Source organism: Strongylocentrotus purpuratus, unplaced genomic scaffold, assembly GCF_000002235.5.
Source record: "Strongylocentrotus purpuratus isolate Spur 01 unplaced genomic scaffold, Spur_5.0 spur5_scaffold_18, whole genome shotgun sequence".
NCBI classification, from domain to species: domain Eukaryota; kingdom Metazoa; phylum Echinodermata; class Echinoidea; order Camarodonta; family Strongylocentrotidae; genus Strongylocentrotus; species Strongylocentrotus purpuratus.
Window position 1 is genome coordinate 30,001,506 of NW_022145603.1, and position 27,694 is coordinate 30,029,199.

The 27,694-nt window shown below is 39.3% G+C and overlaps 1 protein-coding gene across 1 annotated transcript; it reads right to left on the reverse strand.

The window, feature by feature from the left end:
* On the reverse strand, positions 1–26,916 carry LOC105436509 (adhesion G-protein coupled receptor G6-like). The gene is made up of 14 exons (XM_030988911.1): positions 26,847–26,916; positions 19,163–19,246; positions 18,261–18,508; positions 17,711–17,792; positions 15,949–16,062; positions 15,284–15,411; positions 14,031–14,177; positions 11,362–11,761; positions 10,777–10,973; positions 6,495–6,659; positions 5,338–5,447; positions 1,798–2,060; positions 1,029–1,098; positions 1–609 (listed from the first exon to the last, which is right to left on the reverse strand). Exons 1-14 carry the CDS (start codon positions 26,914–26,916, stop codon positions 93–95), a joined length of 2,595 nt encoding a protein of 864 aa, XP_030844771.1. The 3' UTR covers positions 1–92.
* Positions 26,917–27,694: the final 778 nt, after the last annotated feature.

Sequence of the window (27,694 nt, forward strand, 5' to 3'; positions counted from 1 at the left end):
TACTATCAATGGCATTTTATTCTCATATTTTCTTACTGGTCAGCTGGTCTAGCAATGTACTCATGCAAAATGTATTAATATCCTGGAAGTCACTATGTAGTATTGGTGCTGACTGTTTCTCTACTTGCCAGTTGAATACCTTGACCGCTCGAAGTCGCCAAGGACGTTCGACCATCCTGCGACCCAGTTTTCTTGTACTTTGCCTTGACGCAATCGTCACTGCGACGCTGACCGGCAAAGTGGCAGTGCATCCATCGAACCCACTGCTCACGGACCTTCTTCTGCCGGACGCAGAACATGATGAAGACGAGGAACCCCTGGAGGGAGTTTAAGACGAGGAAGAGGATGTTGAAGACAAGACGGGCACCACCAACGGCGAGGAAACCGAACAACCATGTCAGACCGAGCAAGACAGAGATGGCAGCGGCGTTCTGGACCCGTCGCCACATCTCACCGCGGTTGGCTTGGTTGGTCTTGTTGTCAGCGACGGACTTGCGGCATGACAAGCGTTGCATGACGAGACCAAAGATGATGAAGTTGGCGGCAAGTAAGATAGCGACGATGAGTAAGACGCCGTAATACAGGGCAGGACCCGGTTTGACAAAGCAACTGTTAAGCGAAGAGAGAAAAACACACCATACTTAAGTTTGAGAACAGAGAGACCATTATCATCACAGTATTATTCTCTTCAACAAAATATTGACCACTTATAAGATTAATAACAATAATAATAATTTATATGTAATGATAGCGATAATGATAACTCGACAAGAAGCAGATCATTTTTATTCATCATTAAAATTGGAATAACTACATGGGCTTACACAGTTTTCATGTAAAGACGCAAAATGACGACCTTGTAAACACGGGTTTGCAAAAGATAATAATAATTTTATATACAATGTAACTACACGGGCCGACACAGTTTCCAAGAATAATGCAAATTAGCGACCTTGGGTTTTCACAAATATTATTATGCCTTTAATACTAGATGACGACTTACGAGAAAATTTAAAGATTTAACTTACTAAGTCCCGTCTCCCAAGTAGAGTGAGCTATCGACTGCTACCGTTATGATGCACACGAGAAGAGGCAAACCTGTAAACAACATTTAATTTCAGAAAGACTAAAGAATGTGTTTAGATCAATGAAAAAATGAGTGAAATCAATATACATGTAGTTGAAAAGGTCCAATTTCCTCGGGAAGATTGACTTCTCGCTGCCTGATTGTTAACTTATTTCCAGTATTCTAAATTTTGCGAGCTCGTAAAAATTTGACATCTTATAATAGTGGCAATTATTTTTTTCTCGTCAAATAGCTTAACACTTCCCGGATTTGAATAAGGAGGCATTTGCCCGAGGTGGTAAAATAAATCGTAGGACTTATGATACAATGGGATGTAGGACTATCTATGCTCTGATGACTCTAATTGAATTCCTAACTTCAGCCCTATTTGCGCTGGGGCAGTAACCACTAAGTTACATGTCCTTTGAAATTTGAAAATAATAATAATAATTGTGTTTAAACAGGAATTTTTGTTTATAAAAGGAAATTTTCATCAGCATCAATGCTGTTCTTCTGGAGGGTCGTGCAATTATTAACTTAGTCTCCCTAGCAATTGCCAGATACCCATTTACACATGGTGGAGAGTGGTAAGTGCGGATTAATGTCTTGTCAAAGGACCATAATGCTGGGATGTAATTTGAACCCTAAATCCTAAGATTGCGAGTCAAGTAAACAACCCTCTATACCACGACACCTCCACATTATTTGTTTTAGTAGACCAAGACACTCACCATAAGCAAAAAACGCGGCCTTGAGCATAAAACGAGAGACGGTGGCGTTTAAGACCTTGACGAAGAGGAGGTACATATTGATAGCTTCCACCAACATCCACGACATCGACGACAGCAGAAAGAAATGGATGAGAAAACCGACGACCACGCAACCCGCGGTCGGGTATCGGCGGTCGATACCGATGACGAACACGAGATAGAGCCCGAGGAGCGCGAAGCAAAGGTTGATCAGGATCTGCTGAGGTTGTTTCGAGCGTAGTTTTCTGTTTATATTGAAAAGGGTGATCAAATTTGATTATCAATATACGTTTACAGTTTGTATAATTATACAGGCCGACATGGTGGCTGCATGGTCCCTGAAAAAGAACATGTAACATGTGAATTTTGTCTTTCGGGGTCCGTTCTTAAGGACCGAATCGTAAAATCGAAAATAAAACCATGTAAAGCTTTGAGGATTGGGAACAATCCAACAAGATTTTAACATATATTTTAGGGAAAAGATTGTCCAATTCCGAAATTTTCGCAAGCGAAATACAATAATTATCAAGCATAACATGTGCTGCCAAATTCCTCCCAATTAACTCAGACTTACACCCATAAAGTGTTCTTGTGGCATATTGATGAGACGGTAGAGTGCGTTTTAAAGGGCAAGTCCACTCCAAAAAATAACTTACTTTCAATGGAAGCAGAAAACTCAGACAAACCAACCAAAAAAGTTTGAGCAAAATCGGATAACTAATAAGAAAGTTATGAACTTTTAATGACAAGAAAAACTTTGAAAATCACAAGACAAATTAGCAACTCACTCATGAATCTGTGACGTCATGTCCTCACTATCCACTAATTATTTTCTATATATTGATAATATGAATTTCCTATTTTCTCCCTAAGAATCTTATTTCTTCAAACCAGCATCCACCTAGATTGATAGTAATATGTTTTTGTGTGGATGCATTTATATAGAGTAATATTTTTCCAGTTAATTCATGAAAAATGGGAATTTTGCTAAAAAACATTTACATAAAAATCAATAATTATGAGTATACAATATTCAGAAAATAGTCTCAATTCTTCAAAGTTCATGGAAGTTTTTTTGAAATGTCATGCACCCAATATAAAACAAGTCATATAACCTGGGCAAAGGCATGGGGAAAATCAAGTTTTAGGGGATAAAAAGGGAAATTAATGGGATTAAACTATATAAAGCAATTGATAAATACATGTAGTGAGGACATGACGTCACAAACTGATAACCAAATTGGCAGTTTGAGTAGTGATTTCCATTTTTTCAATTCAATTCAATTAAATTATTTTATTCCTCCATATTCACAAGAAAACATGGAAATTAGTTTTGGTCACATATTGTACAAATACATTATACATAATTATATGAGAAACTATATCGTTCCATAGTTTTACATACTTTTTCAAAAATGCTTTTTTAATTTTTTTTTATTAGTTATCCGATTTTGCTCAAACTTTTTTTGATTGGTTTGTCTGATTTTTCTGGTCCTATTGAAATTAACTTTTTTTTTGGAGTGGACTTGGACTTTAACAAGTGATTATGACCTACAAATGCAACATGTTAAAGTCGCAAAATATCATGTACAACTAGAAAGTTGTATATGATATTTAGCGTTAAAAGGGCCAGACTCGATTAGCACAAATTCTCATTTATTTCACCACTATCAAATATTACTCCTTTCCATTAACAACAAAATCTTGTAGTTTTTTTTTTCAAATCCAGCCAAATTGTGTAGAATTACCACCATTTTTGTTAAGGATAATAATGCTATTAATGAAAATCAATCACAAGTTATTAAATCATATCAAAGCCATTGAATGAGTAACCTCTTCCAAAAAAGTATAATCATTTTAATACGTACTTGAAATGCGAAGAGGAATTTTGGTTTCCCATTTATTTAGCATTCTTTGAGTAGTAGATGACAAACGAAGATACGATAGATAGGTCGAATAGATCAGGGAGGTGAAAGAAAGGAGTCGAAACTCTTGTAATTTATTGAAACGCATTCGTGTGTTCTAAAGCGTAACAATGGGATGTGTAACATTTCACTTGGCTTTGAAGTTCCATGCTCCGAGCCGATCTTTCACTGCGGGGAATTTTGGAGGACAGGCACCAGTTTCACATTTATTACAAAATATTAAACTACCGGCAAAATCTCAGTGTAAGTCATAAACTTTATATGGTGATTGTATTGGGAATAGTGCATCAGACAATTTTTCAGATTTAGTACTCCGTCCTTCCTATAATTTGTGTGCCAGAGTTGGTAAAAGAAAAATTATATCCTGACAAAATCTCCATTTTTTAGGATAATGCGCTAATTTGTGCATGTTTTAATGTCCTGTTATTAAATCCATGATTTACAATCTTCGATAAGTTTAAGTTTGCTTATGCGTGTTTTCGCGTGTTTTTGTATTTTTGCAGTTGGAAAAAAGGGGGAAATTACACAAGTTTGTGTTCGCTTGTTCTACTCGTTACACATTCAACAATTGATGAGAAATCATCGAAAGGGACAGCGAACAGTTGCTGGGATACCATTTCCTGATGTAGGAATTCTAAATCCGGATATTTCATGCGCTCTTTTATCTCACCATCTGGTCAACAGTTGGATATTAACGCATAACTTTTCGGCGGCTCGGAGCATGGGGTCAAAGGGAAGCGGATTGAATCCACTCCTTTCTTTCACCTCCCTGGATAGATTCTGTCGAACTTATTCCAAGTTGACAGGTTTTCCGATTTCGTTCAACAGCTGCTTTAGCCTCGTCACATTGTCTGGCGAAATATGACCTCTAGAGCCGATTTCCAAAGTAAAATACACCACAGAATATCCATTAGCGTGAATGTCGGTAGCTTAGGGGGCATATTTTTTTTGATTTATATTCATGTGCATTAACTACATTCGTTTCAGAGAGAACTGACGATTCAAGTATGAGAATTTTCTTTAAGTTCTTCCAAAAAACACAAATGTCTGGGATGAGGTTGGTTTGAGTAGACTCTAGTGGAATTGTGGAGATGCCTTCTTTTGTCCATCGCTCTACATTCACGTCTGTGTAAATTATAGTGTCGCTAAGAGAAGCGATGCCTCCTTGAATAATTTCGGCAAGATACAAAAGTACGTTGTCATGGCGCCAAGTATAGCGTCCCTCGTCAAGTGACACATGGCATGCGTTCAATACATGGTGTACTGATTCTCTATTTTTTTACAGTTTGCTGATGCCAACTCACCAGTTACATGGTTCCAAAGTTTATTCAATAAAATCATAAAATTAACCTAAAGTAAAATGCAGAATGGAGGCAGAAAGTGCAAGTTTGCAAAGGCTACAAAGCCATGTCATGCCACCATTTTGCAAACTGTATTTGATATAAATAATGCTTTGATTTAAAGGATATTGTTCAAAATACTGCTTCAAACCCGTTCTTAACCTCTTCTCAAGCTCTGCAATCAATCAAATATTACACAAGTATGTAAAATATTGAAGTTTGATGAGACAGAGGGGATATTAGGAAAGATTACTTACTTCATGCTCAGATAGGTAACAAGTGTGATCACTAGGCATATGATGGAGATGATACAGCCGATCATGCCAAACACATCTAAAACGTAGAGGCCCACATCTCCTGATACATCCTACAAATAACGAAGGAAGCATTGCAAGAGAGGGAGAGAGGGAGAGAGGGAGAGAGGGAGAGGGTGGGAGAGAGAGAGGGTGGGAGAGAGAGGGAGAGGGTGGGAGAAGGGAGAGAGGGAGGAGGAGAGTGGAAAAGAAAGAGAGAGAGAGACATAGAGACAAAATTAATCACCTACAAATACAATTTTTTTTTACTCTATATTAATGATCTTTCCAATTGCTTATCTCTTCTTAAACTTGTACGTTTTCCTGATGATACCAACATGATTAGTCGTAATGATATTACACAGTTACAAATTATGCTTAATACTGAACTACAAAATATATCTACATTGTTCAATTTAACTAAGCTATCTATTAATGTAGCAAAACTGTATATATGTACTTCTATAATTTAAAAAGTAACGAAAATTGTTTATGTACATAGTTATCTATTGCAAAAAATATTTTAATTCAAACCTTTGGCACAGCGTCGACAAGTTCAAATTTATTTAAACTTTTGCAGTGACCCAAATTCCATTTGATTTATTTACCTTTAAATGTACTGATCAGTGACCTTCTGATGTTTGTATAACTTGTATTTCTTTTACTTTTTTAACACTTTAATTATCTTTTATATACATATATGTTTTTTATTGAATAAAATGAATACATCTTGAATCTAAATCTTGAATCTTGAAACTCACGACCTTCGTATCTCTGGTAACATTTTAAAACCATTTGTCTACGCCGCCTCTGTTTCGACCTATTTTAAGATTAAACATCACACTCTGGTGGATATAATGTTCAATTCTGTACCGCTGTAATGACCAGGCCTGAAATCTACACCTTGAAAATCCATTCATGGCAGAGAGGTGAACAATAGTACAATGGATAGTAATAACCGCGATATTTCACGGTATAATGTACGATAGTGGTTCTAATACCGAGAAATATTCCACAGCGACACATCTAACAGCTAACTGTTTTTTCCAAATATTTATTACATGTCCTTTTTTTGTTTTAAAGGAAATTAAATGACATGAAAAGAAATAATAATAATGTACCAGTAAAACGGCAAAGCTTGTCAGGTGATCGCAAAGACATCGTATCCTATTGTTGTCGGGGTTGTCTTCTCGTCGACATCCTTCTGACGACCATCGGCCACCTTGATCAGTCTTATCCCAGAACACACACGTCCTGTTATCCACCGCCTCACTGTCTCGAGTCACCTGTATGGAGCAGGACGAAGCAGACAAACATTACAGGGGCGGATCAAGATTTGTTTTGTTTTTTAAGCCCCACTGTCCTACTTGTAGCTACTTGCTCCCTCTATATAGAAAACTTCCCCAATCGGTGCCTGTTGGTCCCCCATGATCCTCTTTTTCTTATGTTTGTTGAGAGCTGAGTTAATGAGATAGCCACCTGTCAGTGACCTCGCTGTGTGGTCTAATCCCTTCTGGCCCAGTAGTATTGAGGGTCTTTAAAGGGGTGAAATGTTGAACAATATATACAGTAATTTTAGGGGCGCTTTTCGTTTGGGGTTTCTCTATTGTTCCCTAAACCCACCATCATGCAACGTGCTGTCATTGTTTAGTTTGCATATATTTCAGGTTGACAATGATCGAGCGCATGTATCAAAAAGTAAGACCCGGCTTATGTTTAGCCGGTGTTCAGCCAAGGGTCAAATTTGGAGTTTGTTTGAAATTGACGCTCAACTGAACAACCGAGCAGTTTTCTACACAAGCAAATGAGTGCATGTTGGCCGTACCACATGCGTGCTTGTCTCTGTTTCTAGGGGCCTATAATGCAATAATAATCGAGGCTTGTCATATACATATATAAATATATATATATGACCTCGTGTGGACAGGGCCGTAAACCCATTACATACGAGTCGTCAGCGAATAGTGCGTGGCCCTCACTGCGCGGCCTTGAACGGGCTGCCATGTGAACATGACGTCGTACAAAGAGAGAGTGTTATTTAAAATGAGCAGGACAGATGTGCTATGACTGCATGTCCAGTGGCGGATCCAGGGGGGGGGCCGAAACGGCCGCGGCCCCCCCTATTGGCGGCGCAAAAAAAAGGAAGAAAAAAAGAGGAAGAAAAGAAGAGAAAAAAAGAAAGGAGAAGAGGAGAAAAAAAAGGAGAAGAGAAAAGAATGGAGAAGAGAAAGGAAAAAGAAGAGAAAAGAAAATAGAAGAGAAAAGATGAATAAAAAGCCCCCCCCCCCCCCCCCCCCCCCTCCCCCCTCCCTCCAACTCCGGGGTCGGAATACACAAAAATCCGGCCCGTACTGACTTAACACACCGGAGACAGAAGGGTGCTTTCAAAGAGAGTGAACATACATGTGCATACTCTAGATAACACTGAGGGGGTGAGGGGGGGGGGGGGGTGGGGAAAAGAAAAGTCGATGAGAAAGGGGGAAAGGCAAGGAAATGGCGCTAAGTGACAGTAACGACAAATATGGGAAAACTGTAATCGGGAGATTAGGGGACATTTCAGAAGGCTCATTGGCAAACGTTATTGAATAGAGGGGGGCCGGGCCGGCCGCATAAAATCTCGAGCCGCGGATTCAAAGTTAAACGTTAAGAACAGCCCCTGCGGTCATCATTCTTTAGTGAGAAATTTGAAAAGGGCACAATATTTTGGATGTCTTTTAAATAGAAGTTATATACTCAACAGTCAAATTTTAAATTAACGGTAGGGCCGCTTCACAACTCTTATTTTGCCCTTCATTTGGATTCAGCTCGTATCGACTCGCTTGTGATTGTATTAGAACTCATGTTGGTAGTAATCGTGGACAGGGGCGGCGATCCTGGGCCCGATAGGGGAAAAGTCTCCCAGAAAATTTAGAAATATAGCTAGAAATAAATATAGCGGAAAGAACGTACATATCGGGCTTAGGGATTTTTTAGAATGCATAATTTCAGCATTCAACATTGCAAAATCTCGCTTGCATGGTCGCTACGCCCCAGCCCCGGCCCTCGCCCGATAACACAAAATTATGACGCTCCCGGCCGTGATTTATCCATGGTAGGTGTAATAGAGAACGGTACAACAAATCGTCTTCTTTCTCCAATAATTTAATGAAATGTCAAAGCTTCCGCGCATCGCTCGGGAGGGGGGCAACTGAATTCAGACAAGGATTGGGAGTCGAGAATGGTAAATCGAATCATCTTCTTTCTCTAATAATTTAATGAAACGTCAACGTTTCCGCGCTTCGCTCGGGAGGGGGGGGGGGCGGGAACTCAATTCAGACAAGGATTAAGAGTCGAGAACGGTACAACGAATCGTCTTCTTTCTCTAATAATCTAATAAAACGTCAAAGCTTCCGCGCTTCGCGCGAGAATGGAGGGGGGGGGGACTCAATTCAGACAAGGATGAAGAGTCGATGACGGTGCAACGAATCATCTTCTTTCTCTAATAATTTAATGAAACGTCAACGTTTCAGCGCTTCGCGTGGGAGGGGAAAAACTAAATTCAAAGAAGGATAATAATTTAATAAACCGTCAAAGCTTACGCGCTACGCGCGGCCAAGTGAAAACTTAATTCAGACAAGGATTAAGAGTCGAGAATGAAAAAATAATTCGTCTTCTTCCTCTAATAATTCAATAAACCGTCAAAGCTTACGCGCTACGCGCGGCCAAGGGAAAACTTAATTCAGACAAGGTTAAAGAGTCGATGACGGTACAACGAATCATCTTCTTTCTCTAATACTTTAATGAAACGTCGAGGAGGGGGGGGGGGGGGCGGGGACTCAATTCAGACAATGATTAAGAGTCGAGAATGCTACAAAGAATCGTCTCCTTTCCCTTATAATTTAATGAAACGTCAACGTTTCCGCGCTTCGCGTGGGAGGAGGAAAACTGAATTCAAAGAAGGATTAAGAGACGAGAATGGTAAAACGATTCGTCTTCTTCCTCTAATAATTTAATGAACCGTCAAAGCTTACGCGCTACGCACGGGCAGAGGAAAACTGAATTCAGACAAGGAAGAGTCGAGAATGGTACAAAGAATCGTCCCCTTTTCCATATAATTTAATTAAACGTCAAAGCTTAAGCGCTACGCGCTGGAGGGGGGGGGGGGGGGACGGGAACTGAATTCCGACAAGGATTAAGAGTCGAGAATGGTACAACGAATCATCTCCTTTCTCTAATAATTTCATTAAACTATGAAAGGCCAAAGCTTCCGTGCTTTGCGCGGGAGGGGGAAAACTGAATTCAGTCAAGTAATAAGAGTCGAGAATGGTACAACAAATCGTCTTCTTTCTCTAATAATTTAATGAAACGTTAAGCTTCTGCGCTTTGCGCGGGAGGGGGTAAACTGAATTCAGAGAAGGATTAAGAGTCGAGAATGGAACAACGAATTATCTTTTTCTCTAATAATTTCATTAAACTATAAAATGTCAAAGCTTCCGCGCTTTGCGCGGGAGGGGGAAAACTGAATTCAGAGAAGGATTAAGAGTCGAGAATGGTACAACAAATCGTCTTCTTTCTCTAATAATTAATGAAAGGTCAAAGCTTCCGCGCTTCGCGCGTCATTGGGAAGGGGGGGGGGGTTAGCGAGCTATCTGCATATGATTTTTTGATATCTTTTCTCGTTTATTTTGGTTATAAATAACACTTTCACAAAATACATATTTTGCTCAAATTGTTGCTCGCTCGCTTCGCTCACTAGCCGAATTGTGAAACCAGAAAGTTACTTTTTCGGATAAGAGGCTATAGCCCACCCCCCCTCCGATGAAAATGTCAAAAATTGTAATGGTATGGTGCTTCTAATATGACCATGAAAAAAACGGTCGGCGCAATTTTCAAACTTCCGGCCCCCCCCCCCCCCCCCCTATTGGAAAAATCCTGGATCCGCGCCTGATGTCGTATGTGCAAATCGCTTACATAGGCCCGATTAATTGTTACGATAGGGAAATGATGCCGTGTGTGCAATGGCCATAATATCTGTTACACAAAGGCTTCATTTGCCTGACGCACGGGGGAAATAATTAGGGACTTTTAGATTTGCGTGGACTGATACGTGTGACGTCCATTCAAGGCAGTGCATTAAAAGGACGTCGATCGTAGCAATTCACGTTGCCGTTGTGCAAATCTAAAAGTCCCTAATAGTGCAGGCAATGACGTAATCGAAATAACACCCCGTGTGCAACTTGCATTAGCGTAATATCGTAGCCCTTTGTGTTTTATATTTGTAAAAGAAATTGTAGATTGTATTTTATATTGGCTCTTATAAAATTAAAGTATACAAATAACGTGTTGACAATGAATGAATCCTTTCAGATTGATTAAAGCTCGCAGTTTTGCCGCTGCTCTTTTTAATGAAGCAAACGAACTCACATTCAGTTCGAGGAAGGCTGTCTCCACTTCACCACCCTGCGGCAAACCTTGAATGACCGCACCCTCCACGGTCGCTGATATGACCCGGGTGCCGACCGCTAGTCGACGACCACCGCCGAGGTCGTATTCTTGGTCTGAACTTATGAAGATCTTACTGGTCTGGAATATGAAGAAAGTCACTGGAACAGTTCCATTTTCTGCATGGTAGGGAAGATGGGAGAAGAATTGCTTTTCAGGGATTTTCAAAAAGTGGTGTTCGTGTGATTCTAACTTGTATTTTTTTTTATATTGGTCAATGGTGACACGTTTTGCCCATTATCTCAGATGTCAATATTACTGAGTAAGTTAACGTTTTCGGTCTGATATGAAGAACGTGTCTCGCCAAATGGATCCGCGCTTTGAATACTGTTTGCTTACCACTATATTTTTTAAATAATTTCAAATTGATTTCATTAATGTTCATTGGATCGATTTGAAGGGAACACAATTTAAAGTCCATGATTGTAGTTTAAACTATAGTTAAGGGACAGTTTAATCATGCAATTGTATCTAATGTTTGGGTTTTTAACATGTAGTGTTTCGCACCTAATAAATATAGAGGCAACAGTCCAAGAATGTCTGGTGGCAAAACAACAGCTGCATCGATTGTTGTCTTTGGAATGTTGTCTGGGTTGAAGTACACCATCGTTTTATTTTCATTCAGCTCGTTGAGCACTTCACTTTTCTCTTCACCGTCCGGCGATGCCAGGGTAGCGAATCCTAAGCCTTCCAACAGACTGGCGTTCGGGAACTGGAGGGCCACCACAGCTACGCTCCTTCCGACGATGGTGAGGTTGTTGGCGTCGCCCTTGGTCTGGAAGAGGGTGATCTGTTGCTCTAAGAAATCGAGAATCCTCGTCGGAGCTTCGACGTCTACGGAGTTTACGAACTCCTCGTCGGGAGCACCGAGAGCGTTGTCGACGATCTGGAGGGTATTGTTGGTGACCTGGTAGAAAACAGGTAATTGATTGATTTTCCTAACCCGAAATGAATTAATATAGATATCTCACCCAAGGGCACTAGCTCTGATTGGAAACCCTCACAGTATTAATCTTAAAATATTCAAGTTTATTGGACATCCATTGAATCAGGCGCGCCAGAAGCAGTTTGGGATGGGGGGGGGGGGGGGGGGGGAGGGGGGCAAACATTCCAGGCGGCTCACATTCCAGGGGCAGTGACGTAATGAGAAAAAAAATTCGGAAGGGGGGGGGGCCGACGAAAAATCTGCATCACCACCAGTCGTACACGTTACATGCAGGTCCCGCGGAACGTTTTTCAAAGTGGAGTATTATCGATCAGGTAGAGCGTAAATTGGCGTGGGGTCCAGGGCATGAGCCTCGGCAGGGGGTCAAGGGGCTGAGCACCTGGAAGCTCAGGGTTTTAGGTATTTAATTACGGTTAGATGAGCATCCAGGGGCCCTCTGTAAGGCAATTGATATGTTCCAAGGAGGGGGAGAGCCCCCAAAAGCTCAGAGGTTTTAGGTATTTAATTACGGTCAGATGAGCATCCAGGGGGCCCGCCTTAGGGCCCTTGGTGGGGTTCCAGGGGGCAGAGCTTCCGGAAGCTCAGGGTTTTAGGTATTTAATTACGGTCAGATGAGCATCCAGGGGCCCGCCTTAGGGCCCTTGGTGGGGTCCAGGGGGCAGAGCCCCCGGAAGCTCAGGTTTTTTTTAGGTATTTAATTACGGTCAGATGAGCATCCAGGGGCCGCCTTAGGGCCCTTGTTGGGGCCCAGGGGGCAGAGCCCCGGAAGCTCAGGGGTTTTAGGTTTTTAATTACGGTCAGATGAGCATCCAGGGGCCCGCCTTAGGGCCCTTGGTGGGGCCCAGGGGGCAGAGCCCCGGAAGCTCAGGGGTTTTAGGTTTTTAATTACGGTCAGATGAGCATCCAGGGGCCCGACTTAGAGCCCTTGTTGAGGTCCAGGGGGCAGAGCCCCCGGAAGCTCAGGGGTTTTAGGTTTTTAATTACGGTCAGATGAGCATCCAGGGGCCCGCCTTAGGTCCCTTGGTGGGTCCAGGGGGAGGAGCCCCCGTAAGGTCTGGGGTTTTAAGCATTTAATTACGGTCATGAGCATTTTTTATACCTTATTTGTGACATTGGCAGGTCACTTTTTTCTCCGTCTTTCTTTCTTTTTCTCTTTAACATACTTTTTCAAAAAGGGAGGGGGGGGGGGGGGCTCGAGCCCAGCCACTTTGCAAATCATGACATAAAGGCTTCTTAATAAACGTATTTCGCCTGACTGTTTTTTGGGACTTTCTTATTTTCCAACGAACGCATAAAAAGTTATGACTGGAGAAAAAAATGACGGAAAATCATGTCAGAACATCAACATTTGTAAATCACTTGTTTCGACAAAGAAATACATCACATCCCTCCCCCCCCCCCGCCCCTCAGTACGCCCGCGTTCAGGGGCTCATGTCTTCTCACCCCTATAACAAACAAAAAAACGGACACGCTTTCCCATTCTCGAAAAATATGTCCACGATATGCGCATATCGCTATTTTAGAGACCTCCATTGATAAATATCGTATAAGTGGCATGCGCAATGTTCATGAAATTTAATTCCTGTAAACTTTCCTTTTTCTTTGAATAGAATTGTAATTGTGATTTAATTAAGGTTTTTTTTATTATTGTTACGTTCTTTTGGATTAAAAATACAAACCATGTTTACTCCTTTACTATTTTTTTTTTTTTGGAGGGGGGGGGCGTTTTTTTTTTTTTTTTTTTTGGGGGGGGGGGCGTTTTTTTTTTTTTTTTTTTTGGGGGGGGGGCAAAAATGCGTTTTGCCCCCCTCCCACTTTTTTGACTGGGGGGGGGGGCAGTTGCCCCACTTCCGGCGCCTATGCATTGAATTATACTTCTTTTTATTTGGGTGGGTTGTGTTACAAAATACAATATAAAGTTATAAATTGATGGACAAAGTCGTAAGAATGGCTTTCACATGGTTAAAATGTGTAATGTGTAATGACAGAACTGATTCATAATAATCATGATAATAATTGTGTAAAGATAGTGTTCCGGCGACAATAGATTAACAGTTAATAATCAAAATCCTAAATTGAACCATGGATCCAACACAAAACCTAACTTACCTTTATCCTATAACCATTAACCTAATCTAATTCTCATCGTAACCTATGCAAGCCCTAAAACAAAAATATTTGAAGTCGCCAACAAATATTATGTCAGATCACGGAAAATCTGTGTTATTACCTCTGTCGATGAGTTTCCGGCGTTGACGATTTTCTCCAGAGCATCGGAAATGGCTCGGAGACCTTCCGCGTTGATATCGGTGACATTCGCGGTCGCTTCAGCAACGTAGTAAGAATATTCGGTCACATTCTCTGATGTCACAACTGCCTGTAATTGGAGAGAAACATTACTACTCAGAAACGGAGTCATATCTTACAAGAGGGTAAAATCCGGAAAATAGAATTGGAGAGGCCAATTTTGGTCGTGTACTTGAGGGTTGCTACCAGTTGGACACAGGGCAAGGGAAACGACCGGCTAATTGTGCCCCCCCCTCCCCTCTCATTCGCCGCTGCCTACCATCCTTTTTAAATACGTGGAGTACATTCGCGTAAGTGTGCCACATGACAAAGTTCAGTTTTGATGAACAATGATACAAAATAATTATTATTCGCTAGGGCTTTGACAAGGTAAACACGTAAAGACGCGAGCAGCTCGATATTGGGACGGAAGGCACGCAGTGCATCATTTTAAGCCGAATTAACGCTCACTCCACCAATCTCTCTCTCTCTCTCTCTCTCTCTCTCTTCTTCTTCTTCTTCTTCGCCCTCCTCTTCTGCTTCATCTACTACTACTACTACTACTACTACTACTACTACTACTACTACTACTACTACTACTACTACCACTACTACTACTACTACTACTACTACTACTACTACTACTCATACTACTCCTACTATGACTACTACTACTACTACTACTACTACTACTACTACTACTGCTGCTGCTACTACTACTACTACTACTTCTACTACTACTACTACTACTACTACTACTACTACCACTACTACTACTACTACTACTACTACTACTCATACTACTCCTACTATGACTACTACTACTACTACTACTACTACTGCTGCTGCTGCTGCTACTACTACTACTACTACTTCTACTACTACTACTACTACTACCACTACTACTACTACTACTACTCATACTACTCCTACTATGACTACTACTACTATTACTACTACTACTGCTGCTGCTACTACTACTACTACTACTACTACTACTACTTCTACTACTACTACTACTACTACTACTACTACAAGTACTACCACTACTACTCATACTACTCCTACTATGACTACTACTACTACTACTACCACTTATCGTCCTCTGAGCCAACCTGCATCTCGGTAGTAAATTTCTTGCAATATGCAAATGATAAAATGAGAGCGTATGAAATAAATTATAACTTAATTTCTTACCCTTGCAATGTTTTCTAGAACCTCATTAGTATCTTCTCCCTCAACGCAGTCTTGGAACACGGGATCATCCCAGACAGCTGATGATAAAAGATCCCCACGACATGTCCGTCTAGCTCTTGGTAGGGGGGCTGCAATAAATACATATTTTTGTACATGATTTTAAGTAACTAATTGACCTAATCGAATGAGGAAAGGAAGAGAAAGAAAGGGGAAAAAAATAAAGGAACAGGAAACGAAGGGAAAATAAAATGCAAAGAAGATGATATGCATTACCTATAAAGACGAATCCGACTGACCCCCTATCAAAACACCACATCATTGTCCGAATATTAGTCCTTTCAAAATTCAAAATTATCAAGGGGCTGCAACCCCCTCCTTCGCCTTATATGCCCATGCCTAGAGATTTTTTTCAAATTATTAAGATTAATTATGATAAATTTCATTAAATATGCCTAGATAATATATGTGATGTGACCAGGGATGTAGCTACAGGAGTACGGTATCAACGAAAGGGATGACATGACTCTATTCAGGCCCCTCATCGATGACCTTGTTACTATGCCTAGTTAAATCTCATTTGCCATCCACCAAGTAAGGCCGATCGATGCCACCCCCCCCCCCCCTCAATGGCTAACACAATGCTACATCTCTGATCATCGACTTACTGTTGTTACTGTATTCACTACACCGTTCTTGGCTGTCAGCGGTCTGGTCCAGAGGTGTAGCGAGGAAGTTCAGGGTTCCAAATGTACCCGTGACAACCGATTCCAGGCAGGACGCTAAGCATGTCATTTAGAAAAAGGGAATGTGTTTATTAACTTGGGACAAATTGATTGGATTTACTTGAGGTAAAATTGATGAAACTCAATTGTTTAAATAACTAAAAAGAATATTCAGCAGCAGTTATTTCGGGAGTAAGTTGCGTCCCAATACTACTTCATGGTCTCTTATTTCAACACTCGAGGCGTCATCTCGATTGCGTCACTAGAGACTTTTAGATTTGCACGACGAGAACGTAGACTGCTACGTGGTCATCCTTTTAAGGCAATGTGACGCAGTGTGGCTTAAAAGTACGTCACATTGCCTTAATAGGATGTACATGTAGCAGTCCACATTCTCGTCGTGCAAATCTAAAAGTCCCTATTATCTGCCCTTATTACCCCCTCTGAAGGCCATTAGCTCATATACGCTGGTAATACATCGCACTGTTAGCACTGTTAATTTCGCCTTCACTGTTTGTACAATGTGACTCTCACACTGTGTGTCAATGTGACTCTCACAATATGCGTCAATGTTACTTTCACACCGCGTCAAAGACCGCGCCAGTCGTTGATCCAGTCATACGTCAGATAAATGACGCCCCGTGTGCAATGGGCAAACACCTTACTATTTTGATGTTCAGTCCAGATTATTAATTAATATTAGTGCAATGATAAAGTTGTATCATCCATACGGATGATGACTAAAGCAGGCAGAGCTACTTCAGTAGCCGACACCTTCCCAATAGAGGTTTTACTGTCGTTTTATTTCTATGTTTTGACCCAGAATCACTGGAACGTTTGATTCTATTTATGTTGCAGCAAATTGTGCTGTCCGTCATGGTTCTTGAATAAGAGCGATTTAATAGAAGATAATCACTGAAGTATCGGAATAATGTCTTCACAAAGGGCGTTTAATAGTAGCAGGTTGGGATTCGAACCCTCAATCCTTGGATACTTCAGTCAAGTCAATGAACCATCATACCCCGAAACCTCCACACCCTTCTAGATTGGAAATTATTACCAGCATTTTGGTAAACGTTCAGGACCTGTGAGATATCTAAAGAGAATCTTCAGCACCAATTTAAATATACGGCCTATAATTCCACGCGCTCATCCAATGTGACTCGTTTTACTCCACTATGCAGGAGTGTTTCGACCTCTAATCCCGTTCTTTCAGATTCAAATATGTCTCTTGCGACTCTGAGTTAACAGTTTGTCTGAGCAGAATAAAGATTGGTAGATTTTTCGTTTATTTGTTTGTGGAACTGTTGTTGTTCCTCATAGATGTCCTCCATTTTTAAAACATTAATACTTCCCTTCTCATATCAACATTAGAAAGTATGAAAATAAAAATAATAATTTAATTTAAACAAATTAAATAAGTGATAGTTGCTTTTTTTCTTCTTGTACTTATATAAAAAAGAGAAGCAATAATCTATTTTCCACTTTTAATTTCGTTAATCTCGGGCTTAAGAATCTCGATGTCAACGAGTTTTAAAACAAAATCCTGATGCCTGTAAAAATTAAAAGAGCGTGAACTGAAACCGAAAGGTTTATACCTTTATACATTATACCGTTTATTTTAGATTCATGAAAAAATGGATCTTTTGTAAATCAAACTTTATGGCATTATATGCACCCACTTCAAGCTTTTTCAGCTTCTTACCTATATTTGGTATTTCATATATTTGAATGTTGTCTACTCTGATGATAGGAGGATAACGACCCCTTCTTGCAATGAATGTAATCTGTAATTATGAAGAAGGAAATAAAAACAGAGGAGAACAAATATGATTTCTCTTTTCGGAAATCTCCTGTAAGAAAGTGGTCTTCAATATTAACAAACCAATTTTTAAAAGTATTTTAAGAGTGAATTAAAGAGATAAATCGATAACATATACATATACTAAATAAAGATCGTACCAGATTAGCTATTCAAAAGCCCGACAATTCTCAACACGTTTTAAAAACATATTAATTTTGTTTAAATTTACTGCTTGTTTATATCCATGAAATCAATAGAAACAAGGTACTGATATATTGTTAAATTTAAATGATAATTAATGTGGTTATGAATTATTATTTTTAATGCTTATTTAGGCCTTTATATAACAACAAAATACAAAAGCGAGATCTATCTTGTGTCAGCATGCTTAAAGCATGCTTGAAGGTACAATATCAAAGAAAACTAGAAAATAATTCCTTGCATTACAAACCTCAACATCCATTTTGCTTGCACATGAGTAAGGAACGACTTCAGTATCTAGCATTGCACCTCCCATACCAGCAAATGCAAATGCAGGTTCAATTGCTTCCCTGCAAACCTTGACCAACAAGTCTGAACCATCCCCCGCAAAGAAGTAGTCAAAAGATAAATTTCCTTGCGGTGATGTGAAATTGTGCGGGATGGAGAATATGAACATGTCACCTGTACTGCTTGTAGACACATCTGCGATTAGAGCCCCTGTATATAGTTTGTAGAAAACGAGTTGAAATGCAAATAGGCCCCTGTATCCATTCGACAGGAAAGTACATTATTTATTATTATTTTGTTATATTTAGTTAAACGCAATGATATTAATTTGGTCCTGTTTATACACGGTAACCACGTATTTCTGCTTTCATTGAGGTCCTTTAATGATTATTGACAGAACATTGTAGTTAAATCTTCGTTGAGAGGGGGAAATGTATGCAAAACACTTTTTCAAAAGATGGAAGTACTGAGCACAAACCGAAACCAGGACATCTCGTATAAGAGTGCTGCCACTCCAACTTCATGATTGACACAACATCGTATTTATACCTGATAACAGAGGAACGCATGTATGCGAAACACCTTGTCCAATGATGTAAGCATTGAGCACTGACGAACCAAGGACCTCTCGTATGAAAGTGCTGCCACTTTATGGTTTTTGCTCGTCGCTCCAAGCCAACAGTTTTTGTGTATGGCATTTGAGAGTGTTGATTGTAATGGTAAAAGAAATGTGATAAAACAACAACATTAAATCCATATGTTACGTATTTGGTTACGTATTCTTCTTTTGTAAATGCGGAATAGTCAACAGAAGATGTGTTTTAAGAAGAGGCAAAGACGTTTCAGTCAATGCCAACAACGTACCTCTGTAAGGATCGTTGCCGATGGTCCAGCTCCCTTCCTCTTCAATGATTCCACATTTGTCCTCTTCAAAGTCACATGACCAATCTTCAAATATCAAATGGATATATATAGGTGATATGCAATGATAGGTGAAACCAGGGATCCATGGTAAAGCACACGTGTACGTATGTCACCATGCTTAAACAAATATCGAGGAAGCATTATTAGGCTAGGAAAGTTATTACTGGATTGTTTGTGATTTAAAATCCCGTTTGCCCCAATTTCCTCATAATATTCCAGAGTTACAACGAACAGGGCTTATAAAGATCATGGCCTTATAATTGTTTTATAAGGTCATTGGTGCGTGCGAAAGTGTGCAAATCAGTAATAACAAATTTCCAGATCACCAAAATCGTCTGCTTTTCAACTTTGCTGCTCCCCATTGGGGATGTTTTTATTTAAGACACTCTTTACAGAGCACACCATCCAAACAAAACCCAAGAGAGGGAAACTGCTCCTTTGTCAATGACCGAAAATGCTTACGCAGTAGTTATTGTTAAAACAGCTGAACGTTTTCATTTAGGTGCACATAATCAGAAGACGGTGACTCTCATTGGATCAAAGATAGAATCACGTCGAATGTCCATCCGTAATAGGTCCATGGCCAAACTTAAATCATTTATTTGAACCTGCCCTGGAAGGGTAATTAATGTGTTGCTAAAGAGCATAACATTAGTCTTATTCAAGTTGAGAGAAAGTTTATTGGCCTGTATCCATTAAAATACAAAATTTAGTTCATAATTAAAAATATTAAGAAACATGTTGGGGTTTTGGTGAAAAAGAAATATATTGAAATCGTCCGCGAATAGGAGGAACGAGAGAACTGTTGATGAGATTTGGAAATCATTGATATAAAGAATATTAGAAGAGTGGGCCAAGGAAGGAGCCTTGTGGTTGCCCGCAATATATTGATTCTGAGTTCGAGTTTTGGTTATTAATGGACACAAACTGGGTTCTACCAGTAAGGTAGCTTCGGAACCACTCCAATGCCTTCCCTCGGATCCCGTAATGGGATAAATTGTAAAGTAGAATCTCGTGGTTAATTGTATCGAAGGCCGTGGAGAAAATCAGCAAAATACCAACAGTATGAGACATACTATCGATATTTTATCAACTAACATTAGGGTCTTTTAGATTTACACGACAAGAACGTGGACCGTCACCTGTGACATCCTTTAAAGGTATTAATGTGACGTCCTTTTAAGGCACTGCCGGGCAGCGTAATTTTTCCCCACTTGAGCTCCGGACCCCAGTATGAACTCATTTGCATACAGCCAATCAGAGCTCATGGGTGGTAAATCAAGTCTTTATTAGAGATCATGTACACACAGCTGATATTATTAGGGCCTTTTAGAGATGTATATAGTCTAGATGTATAATACATTCTCAACCGTGCTCATTTGTGCTCTAGCATGTATATACCTTTAGCAAATTTACTACAGATCTACACCTCTAATAATAATATCAGCTCATGAAATTGCTGTGAAAAGTTATTACTTAGTACTAATTTAAAGTTACTCTAGCAATCAAAGATAGGCCTTATCGTCATCGAAGCCACTATATAGGGACTCATTTCTTAAGATTTTACGGTTGAGAATTTATCATACATCTAGACTATATACATCTCTAAAAGGCCCTAATAATATCATTTTTATTTTGTTACTTCTTTTATTGCAGGAATTCTTAACTGAGAACTATGAACATCACAGCAATTTCTTAAACTGATATTATTAGAGCCTCAGAGAGATGTAGATCTCTAATAAATTTCTCAACCGTAATAAAACCTTTATAAATGAGTCCCTATACTGCTTTGATGACGATAAGGCATATCATTGATTGACAGAATATTTTTAAATTAGTGCTAAGTAAAAACTTTTCACAGCAATTTCATAAGCTGATATTAGAGGTGTAGATCTATAAAATATTTGCTAAAGGTAGACATGCTAGAGCACAATTGAAACTATTTCCCAGCCAAGCTGTGCCATGGACCTATGCACGCACACCATGCGTGTGTGACATAGGCAATGCGCTGTTTGGCGTGAGTTTTGCACCGTACCCTTCCGCATCCGTAAAATCTGTACAAGCTAGTTATTGACAAGATGAGCTCTGATTGGCTGTATGCAAATGAGTTCATGCTGGGATCCGGAGCACAAGTGGGAAAGTAATTACGCTGCCGGGCACGGCCCAGTGTCTTAAAGGAAACCTAACCCCAAAGAATAAATGTAGGTATTCTTAAAAATGAAATAAATTCCTGCCCTTTGATGTAAAATATTCCTTACGAAAATAAATAAGAGATATATAAATGAACATAATTATTCCTGGCATGGTGTGATGCTGTACATGTATCATGCACCAAGCTTTAGTTGGAAAGAATTGTTAAATCAATAACCAAAACGTTTTCTTTTCAGTGAGGAAAAATCATATCTGAGAAGATGGAAATTATATTTGCTGAAAAATAAATAACAGGGGAACAATTGTAACTAAATTCACTTATAAATAATACACTATGGCAGTTGACAAATCTATTTCATTTATGAGCAACCTTTACCCTAGAAGAGCACCAACTTATTTATGCAATTTGCGTTCTGGCAAGTGTGTACAAAGGATAATAGCAGGTGAATGAAATGCTTCATCACCACACACGTCTGGGAAGGAAGCATCCATAAATTTGAATACATAAACCTTAAAACGACTTCGCATAGTACGTCACGTTATCAAGAAAATGACGATGCCCATGTCGTGCTGAGAAACGGCACATTATTCTTGCTTTATACCTCTATCATACACTTTGGTGGGGAATCTTGTAGATTAATGGGCAATAATACGATAAATCTCTCTGAATAAGTAAAGTTATTTCTTGGGGTTCGGTTTCATTTAAAGCTTATCTGTTCTAGATTATAGGAGGGATTTGACTGCCCTGCAAGGTCACTGGACAGGTGGTTATCTCATCAACTCAGCTCATAATTAACATAAGAAAAAGAGGATCATGGGGGACCAATTGTCACCGATTAGGCATTGTTTGTTATATAGAGGGCGCAAGTAGCTACAAGTACTGCAGTGTGCCTTTAACACAATGTTACACGCGGCAGTCCACGCTCTCGTCGTGTAAATCTAAAATTCCCTAGTATTTTTGCGTGCGTGGTTGAATGTCTTTGGCGAAAACCAAATTGATAATTTATTAAGATGTTGCAGGTGTTTAAAGTACAAGTCCACTCCACTGAAAAGTTGAGCTGATTTGATAGACAAAAATCTAAAAAGCCAACATATAACTTGATTTTGGAAAATGGTGCTCAGACTTTTTTTTTTTTTTTTTTTTAAATGAGCACAAAACAAGCCGGTTCTCCCCGACTATAAGCGAGTTCGTAATTAGGATTTGCGCATGGGCAGATCAAGGTCATTCGAACCCAAATTGTAAAACCATTTAGACGAATACTTGTATCGTGCTCATGAAAGTTATGTAATTAGTATTCATTTATGTACCGACAGTACATTTATCTGATACACAGGTGGAAGTATTCTTCTCAAGAGGCAAACAAAAGGTATCCATGAAGCACCTCCATCACTTTGGCAGTGATTATTCTAAAATGCACAGGTGGGAAGTATCCATCGGGTCTAAGATCTGTGGATATTTTGGGGTCATGCGGTCCAGAGCTATTTACGAACTCGCTTATAAATTCATTTGTTGTGATATAGGGCCCTCACAACACGATGTAACCACATTTAATGCATACGTCTTTGTGAGGTGCCTTCATACAAACTATTTCATTCACCTGATAAAAATAATGAAATACTATAATTCTTTTCAGGTGAATGAAATAGTTTGTATAGAGGCACGTCACAAAGACGTATGCATTGAAGTTGGTAACATTACGAAAATAGCCTATTGTCAGAATGTATACTGCTAGCAACTTTGTTGTAAGGAGCATACGTCACATCCGTACAGCAATTCAAATGTTTTTCTCGAAATAACCGAAACAAAAATCGCTCTTAAAAATCACCTGATTGAAGTACGCCGTGATATTTGGCAGTTTTAAAGATAAAGACTAGTTCTGGTCATGCGATTGCGTTGTGAAAGAAACGTTGTGGAATCGATCAGAAAAGGTTATTCATCTAGCATATAAGTATTGGTGTGTACTGCAAGGTTCTGAAATCATCTAAATGATAAGAAATTTGGCCCAGTCTTGGTAAAATTATAAACACTGTACACAGAAAGATGTATATGGGACTACGCGACCACGTGCGCGATATCTATTTGGTCCCAACAGATACAATAATTTACCAAACATTTCATTTAGTAGGTGGTTTCCCGACTTTCACGGCAAAATTTGTATCATCACGTATTAGTCAAAACATATTCTTTCACATGATTGGTAATGAGAACTTCCATTTCATTTTTTTGAGAGAGGGGCGTTTCCAAAACTGGTCTTTACTTTTAACCTTTGAATTTGTTTACAACATGCTATAATTTTTGAAAAAACGGAATGGACTTGGGCTTTAAAAATCGGATGGTGCGAGAATATATTATTTTTCGAGTAATTTGGAAAATGATGTAAGTAAAGATATTGGGCGATAATTGCCTACATCGTCGACATTACCCTCTTTATAAACTGGAATTACCTTAGCGATTTTCATTTTGCTTGCTACTATGCCATCTACCAAAGTCAGATTAAATAAAAAATGTCAATGGACAGACTATTTCAATTAAAGGGTAGAGGGTGGGGTGTCTTTTTGGAGCCCCCCCCCCCCCCCAATAATTGTATAACAATGATTTGTTGTTGTAGAAATGCCATTTTTGGTACAGGGCTTCCTTAAGACCTACTGAACGATATTAGGGTCAGAGCCACCGGCAACTGACTAGTATGGGTACAAGAAATAATGATTGAGGATTTTGGTTTCTCAGAAACGTGTGGAAATAATTATTCGTGGCAGGGTTTTTTACTGGGAAGATCACGCCCTATATTTACAAAAAGAGAGTCAAATGCCTTTGCTATGCCGAGAGGGTCTTTTATTTCGTTTCCGTTGTAGACGACCTTACTGAATTCGATTGTTTTTCTTTTCACCTTTTCTGAGAACATTATTGATAATTTTCCAGGTTGATTTTATGTATTTTTTAAGAGTGGTGAATTGGGTTGAATAATAATAATTTTTTGACCTACGTACTACAGATGTCAAGGAATTATGATAGGGAAAATATTTAAGCTTAGATTCGTCTGCTCTTTTAGATTTATATTTGTAAAAAATACTGTTTTCCGGTTAATGTATCTGAGTAAAGACTTGGAGATCCAGGGGGATCTAGGTACCGTTTTATAACTCGACTTGGAAAGTGATTTCACTGGAATATGGATATCACATGAAGCCATAATTATATCAACTAGCTTGTTATAAGCATAATTAACATCATTATTGTCAAGAACTACTGACCAGTCATTGAGCATCAGACTTGCTCTGAGTCTAGCTATATTCTCTTCTGACATATGACGTGAACCCACTATGATATTCTGAATATCAGGCTTGAATGTGTTAGAAATATGGGGGGGGGGGGGGGTACATGTAAACACTGGGAAATGATCTGATATATCAGAAACTATAACGTCTCGATGCATACAATAGGAAATATTGGAGAACACATTATCAATAAGGGTTGATGCATTATCAGAACTTTGTGTTGGTTTCGTTATACTTGGAAAACAGTGATTTTAAATTCATGATATCCAAGAAATCTCGACAGTGTGGTTTTTCATTATAATTAAAAAGGTTAAGATTAAAATCTCCCATTATTATATAATGTTTATCATTAAATAAAGGTGAGGTTAACATAGATTGTAATGTATCAATAAAATCAGTATAATTTGAGTTTGGTGGCTTGAATATTTCACCGACAAGTATGTTTCTCCCCTGTGGGACATTGATTTCAATAAAAATGCTTTCGATAGCGTCAGTCATAAAAATCAGATCTTCTCTTAGAGCAGAATCCAAGTCATTTTCAATATAGAAGGCCACACTACCACCAGGTCTACTTTTTCTGTTTTTGGGAACAAACGAATAGCCATCCAAAATAAGAAGTGGAGGGGGCGTTTCTGACAATCAAGTTTCACATAAACCTATGACTGAAAAGTAAACATTAAGCACACTTAAAAATAATTGTAATAGATCAAAATTCTTACAGAGACTTCGTATGTTGTGATGTAAGACGGAAACAAATATTTGTTAGCTTGAAGAATTCACGCTTTTTTTAAATCAAGAGGTAAAAGATAATTAGATGATCTGTTATGTTCATCATAACCCAGTTCCATATCAGGCATTTGTAAATTTTAACGATTAATTTCTTCTGAATCAAAGAAAGCCGCGTTTCCCTGGGGTGGTGCACTGTGAAAAAGTTGGGCAATATTTTTCAACACTTTGCCCAACGTTGTGCCAATAGTCAACCCAACCATCTATTGGGCAATATTTTCAAATTGTGCCCAACAGCTGGTCGAGATTTTCCCAACAAGTGGGCTACCGTAGTCGGGCAGTTGAAGGGTCAAATCTTTGCCCAAATTTTGGTCAAAATACGAAACAATTATGCACGTGTGAAGAAGGGTATTTACGTTTACCAATACCACTGGGCAAAATATTGCCCAATAGATGGTTGGGTTGACTATTGGCACAACGTTGGGCAAAGTGTTGGAAAAATATTGCCCAACCTTTTCACAGTGTGTGGAATCATCAGAGTGGCTATACAAAAAAGTCATGAAGCTCATCATTTAGTTAGCGATTGTAAAGGAAAGTTAGACATCATTTACCGCCCCCCCCCCCCCCACCCCGGGGTTGGAATGACCGCATGCGTGTTACCAAAATGCCCGGTAAAGGGGTACTTTTCACGCACCAAGGTCCGGCACGTACATACACAAAATTGACTTTACACACCGGACTTAGGGGGTGGTTTCAAAAGGAGGGAACACGCATATGCGTACCCTAAATAACACTGAGTGGGGGGGGGGGCGGGGGTGCAATTGATATATTGTGGAGGGTGAGTTGAGATTGTCACCAAGACAACGCAGCTTAATGCGTTGGTCGATGACCGAATTATTTGAATCGAGCGATGTCTATTGACAGAGGTATGCATGGTTTTCGTAATTGCTGGGTAGGAACAAATCAAAGAAACTGCCTCACCCGGGCGACCTCAGTAACGTGAATATTGCATTATACTGAGTTTGTTTGCATGATAATGTACAAAGCAAATGCGAGCATAAGGGCAGGTGACACATATAAATACGTAATGAGTAGAGTATTGCTAACATCTTATTCATTGAAACTTGCTTTACAAAATGAGAGGTAATAAAACTTGTTCTGAGCATTGTGAATGAACAAAACATTTTAAGTACGAAAACATTAAAGTAGCCGGTATATCGTAGAAGCATTTTGATACATGCAATGGGAACGGCTGACAAAGCCTCGCAGCGATCGCCAAATCAACACATGAGAATAATTGTAATTCCAAAGTAGACTCAATTCAGATCCCGATCGGCCCCGAGTCCTGTGCAGGTTATCACGAAGATAACTATCCTTTCAAAAATTGAAAGAGAAGGTTGAGTCCTGAAATAGGTTAACAAAAACATTATATCTGAGCAGCAAGCGAGTGTAATTGAAAAGTGCAATAATTTACCTGGATCAACAGCCGAACAGAGTCCTGTGCAGATTATCGCGAAGATAACTATCCTTTCCAAAAAATTCATATCGGCTTGTTTTGAGTACTTAAATTTTAGATAACGACGGACATAACATTGCATAGATCTTTGTTTTGTAGCAGAGTATTATTATGAATTCTCGTCGCCTTCATAATTATGTCAGACTGAATTTGTAATAGTGCAAATATTTGCTCCTGCTTTTATGTAAAATGAAACTCTTGATTTATTCATTTTGCCGTTCTTCTTTTGTCTGTTCCTGTTTGATGGCTTATTCCACAATGCACGGAAGCGCAGTAAACCATGATTGTTTTTGGTTTTTTCCCTGAGTGGTTCTTAGTAATGGGCATTCGACCAACTCGAAAGTGATTCTCTAATGTTTATTGACATGCGATACCAAAATCTCCTTCCTGTTAGACAGTATTTGATTAATTATATATTTCTCATCCACTTTTTCCCTCTCGTCCACCCTCTCTCTCTCACTCTCTTTCCACCCTTCCACTATTTATTCTCACTTTCCGTTATCTGGCTGTCTCACTTTCTCTCTCTTCTCTCTCCTACCGTGATTTTACATTTTGCTAGATTGTTCTGTATATTTTTTACAACGTAAATTGTATCAATGTAATACTAAATACTAAGCATAATTTTTTTGGGGGAAAGGATTCTACTTCCCACCAGTGTTTATGGGCGTGTTACCTCCCCCCTAATAAATCGACACATCAAACAGCTACACAGTAAACTCCAAATTTCTGTCTTGCAAGTTCACAACCTTTTCCTCTTAGGAACATGAGGAAGAACAGCATTGAAGCTGCTGAGGCCTCCATGATGA

Bases quoted from the DNA above. Each gene is read 5' to 3' on its own strand.
- LOC105436509 (XM_030988911.1), bottom strand. From the start codon at position 26,916: ATGAATTTTTTGGAAAGGATAGTTATCTTCGCGATAATCTGCACAGGA. The intron at 17,793-18,260 runs GTTTGTAATGCA...TCATAATTACAG, and splicing joins CAAGCAAAATGGATGTTGAG to ATTACATTCATTGCAAGAAG. The intron at 10,974-11,361 runs GTGCGAAACACT...CCTACCATGCAG, and splicing joins GTTGCCTCTATATTTATTAG to AAAATGGAACTGTTCCAGTG.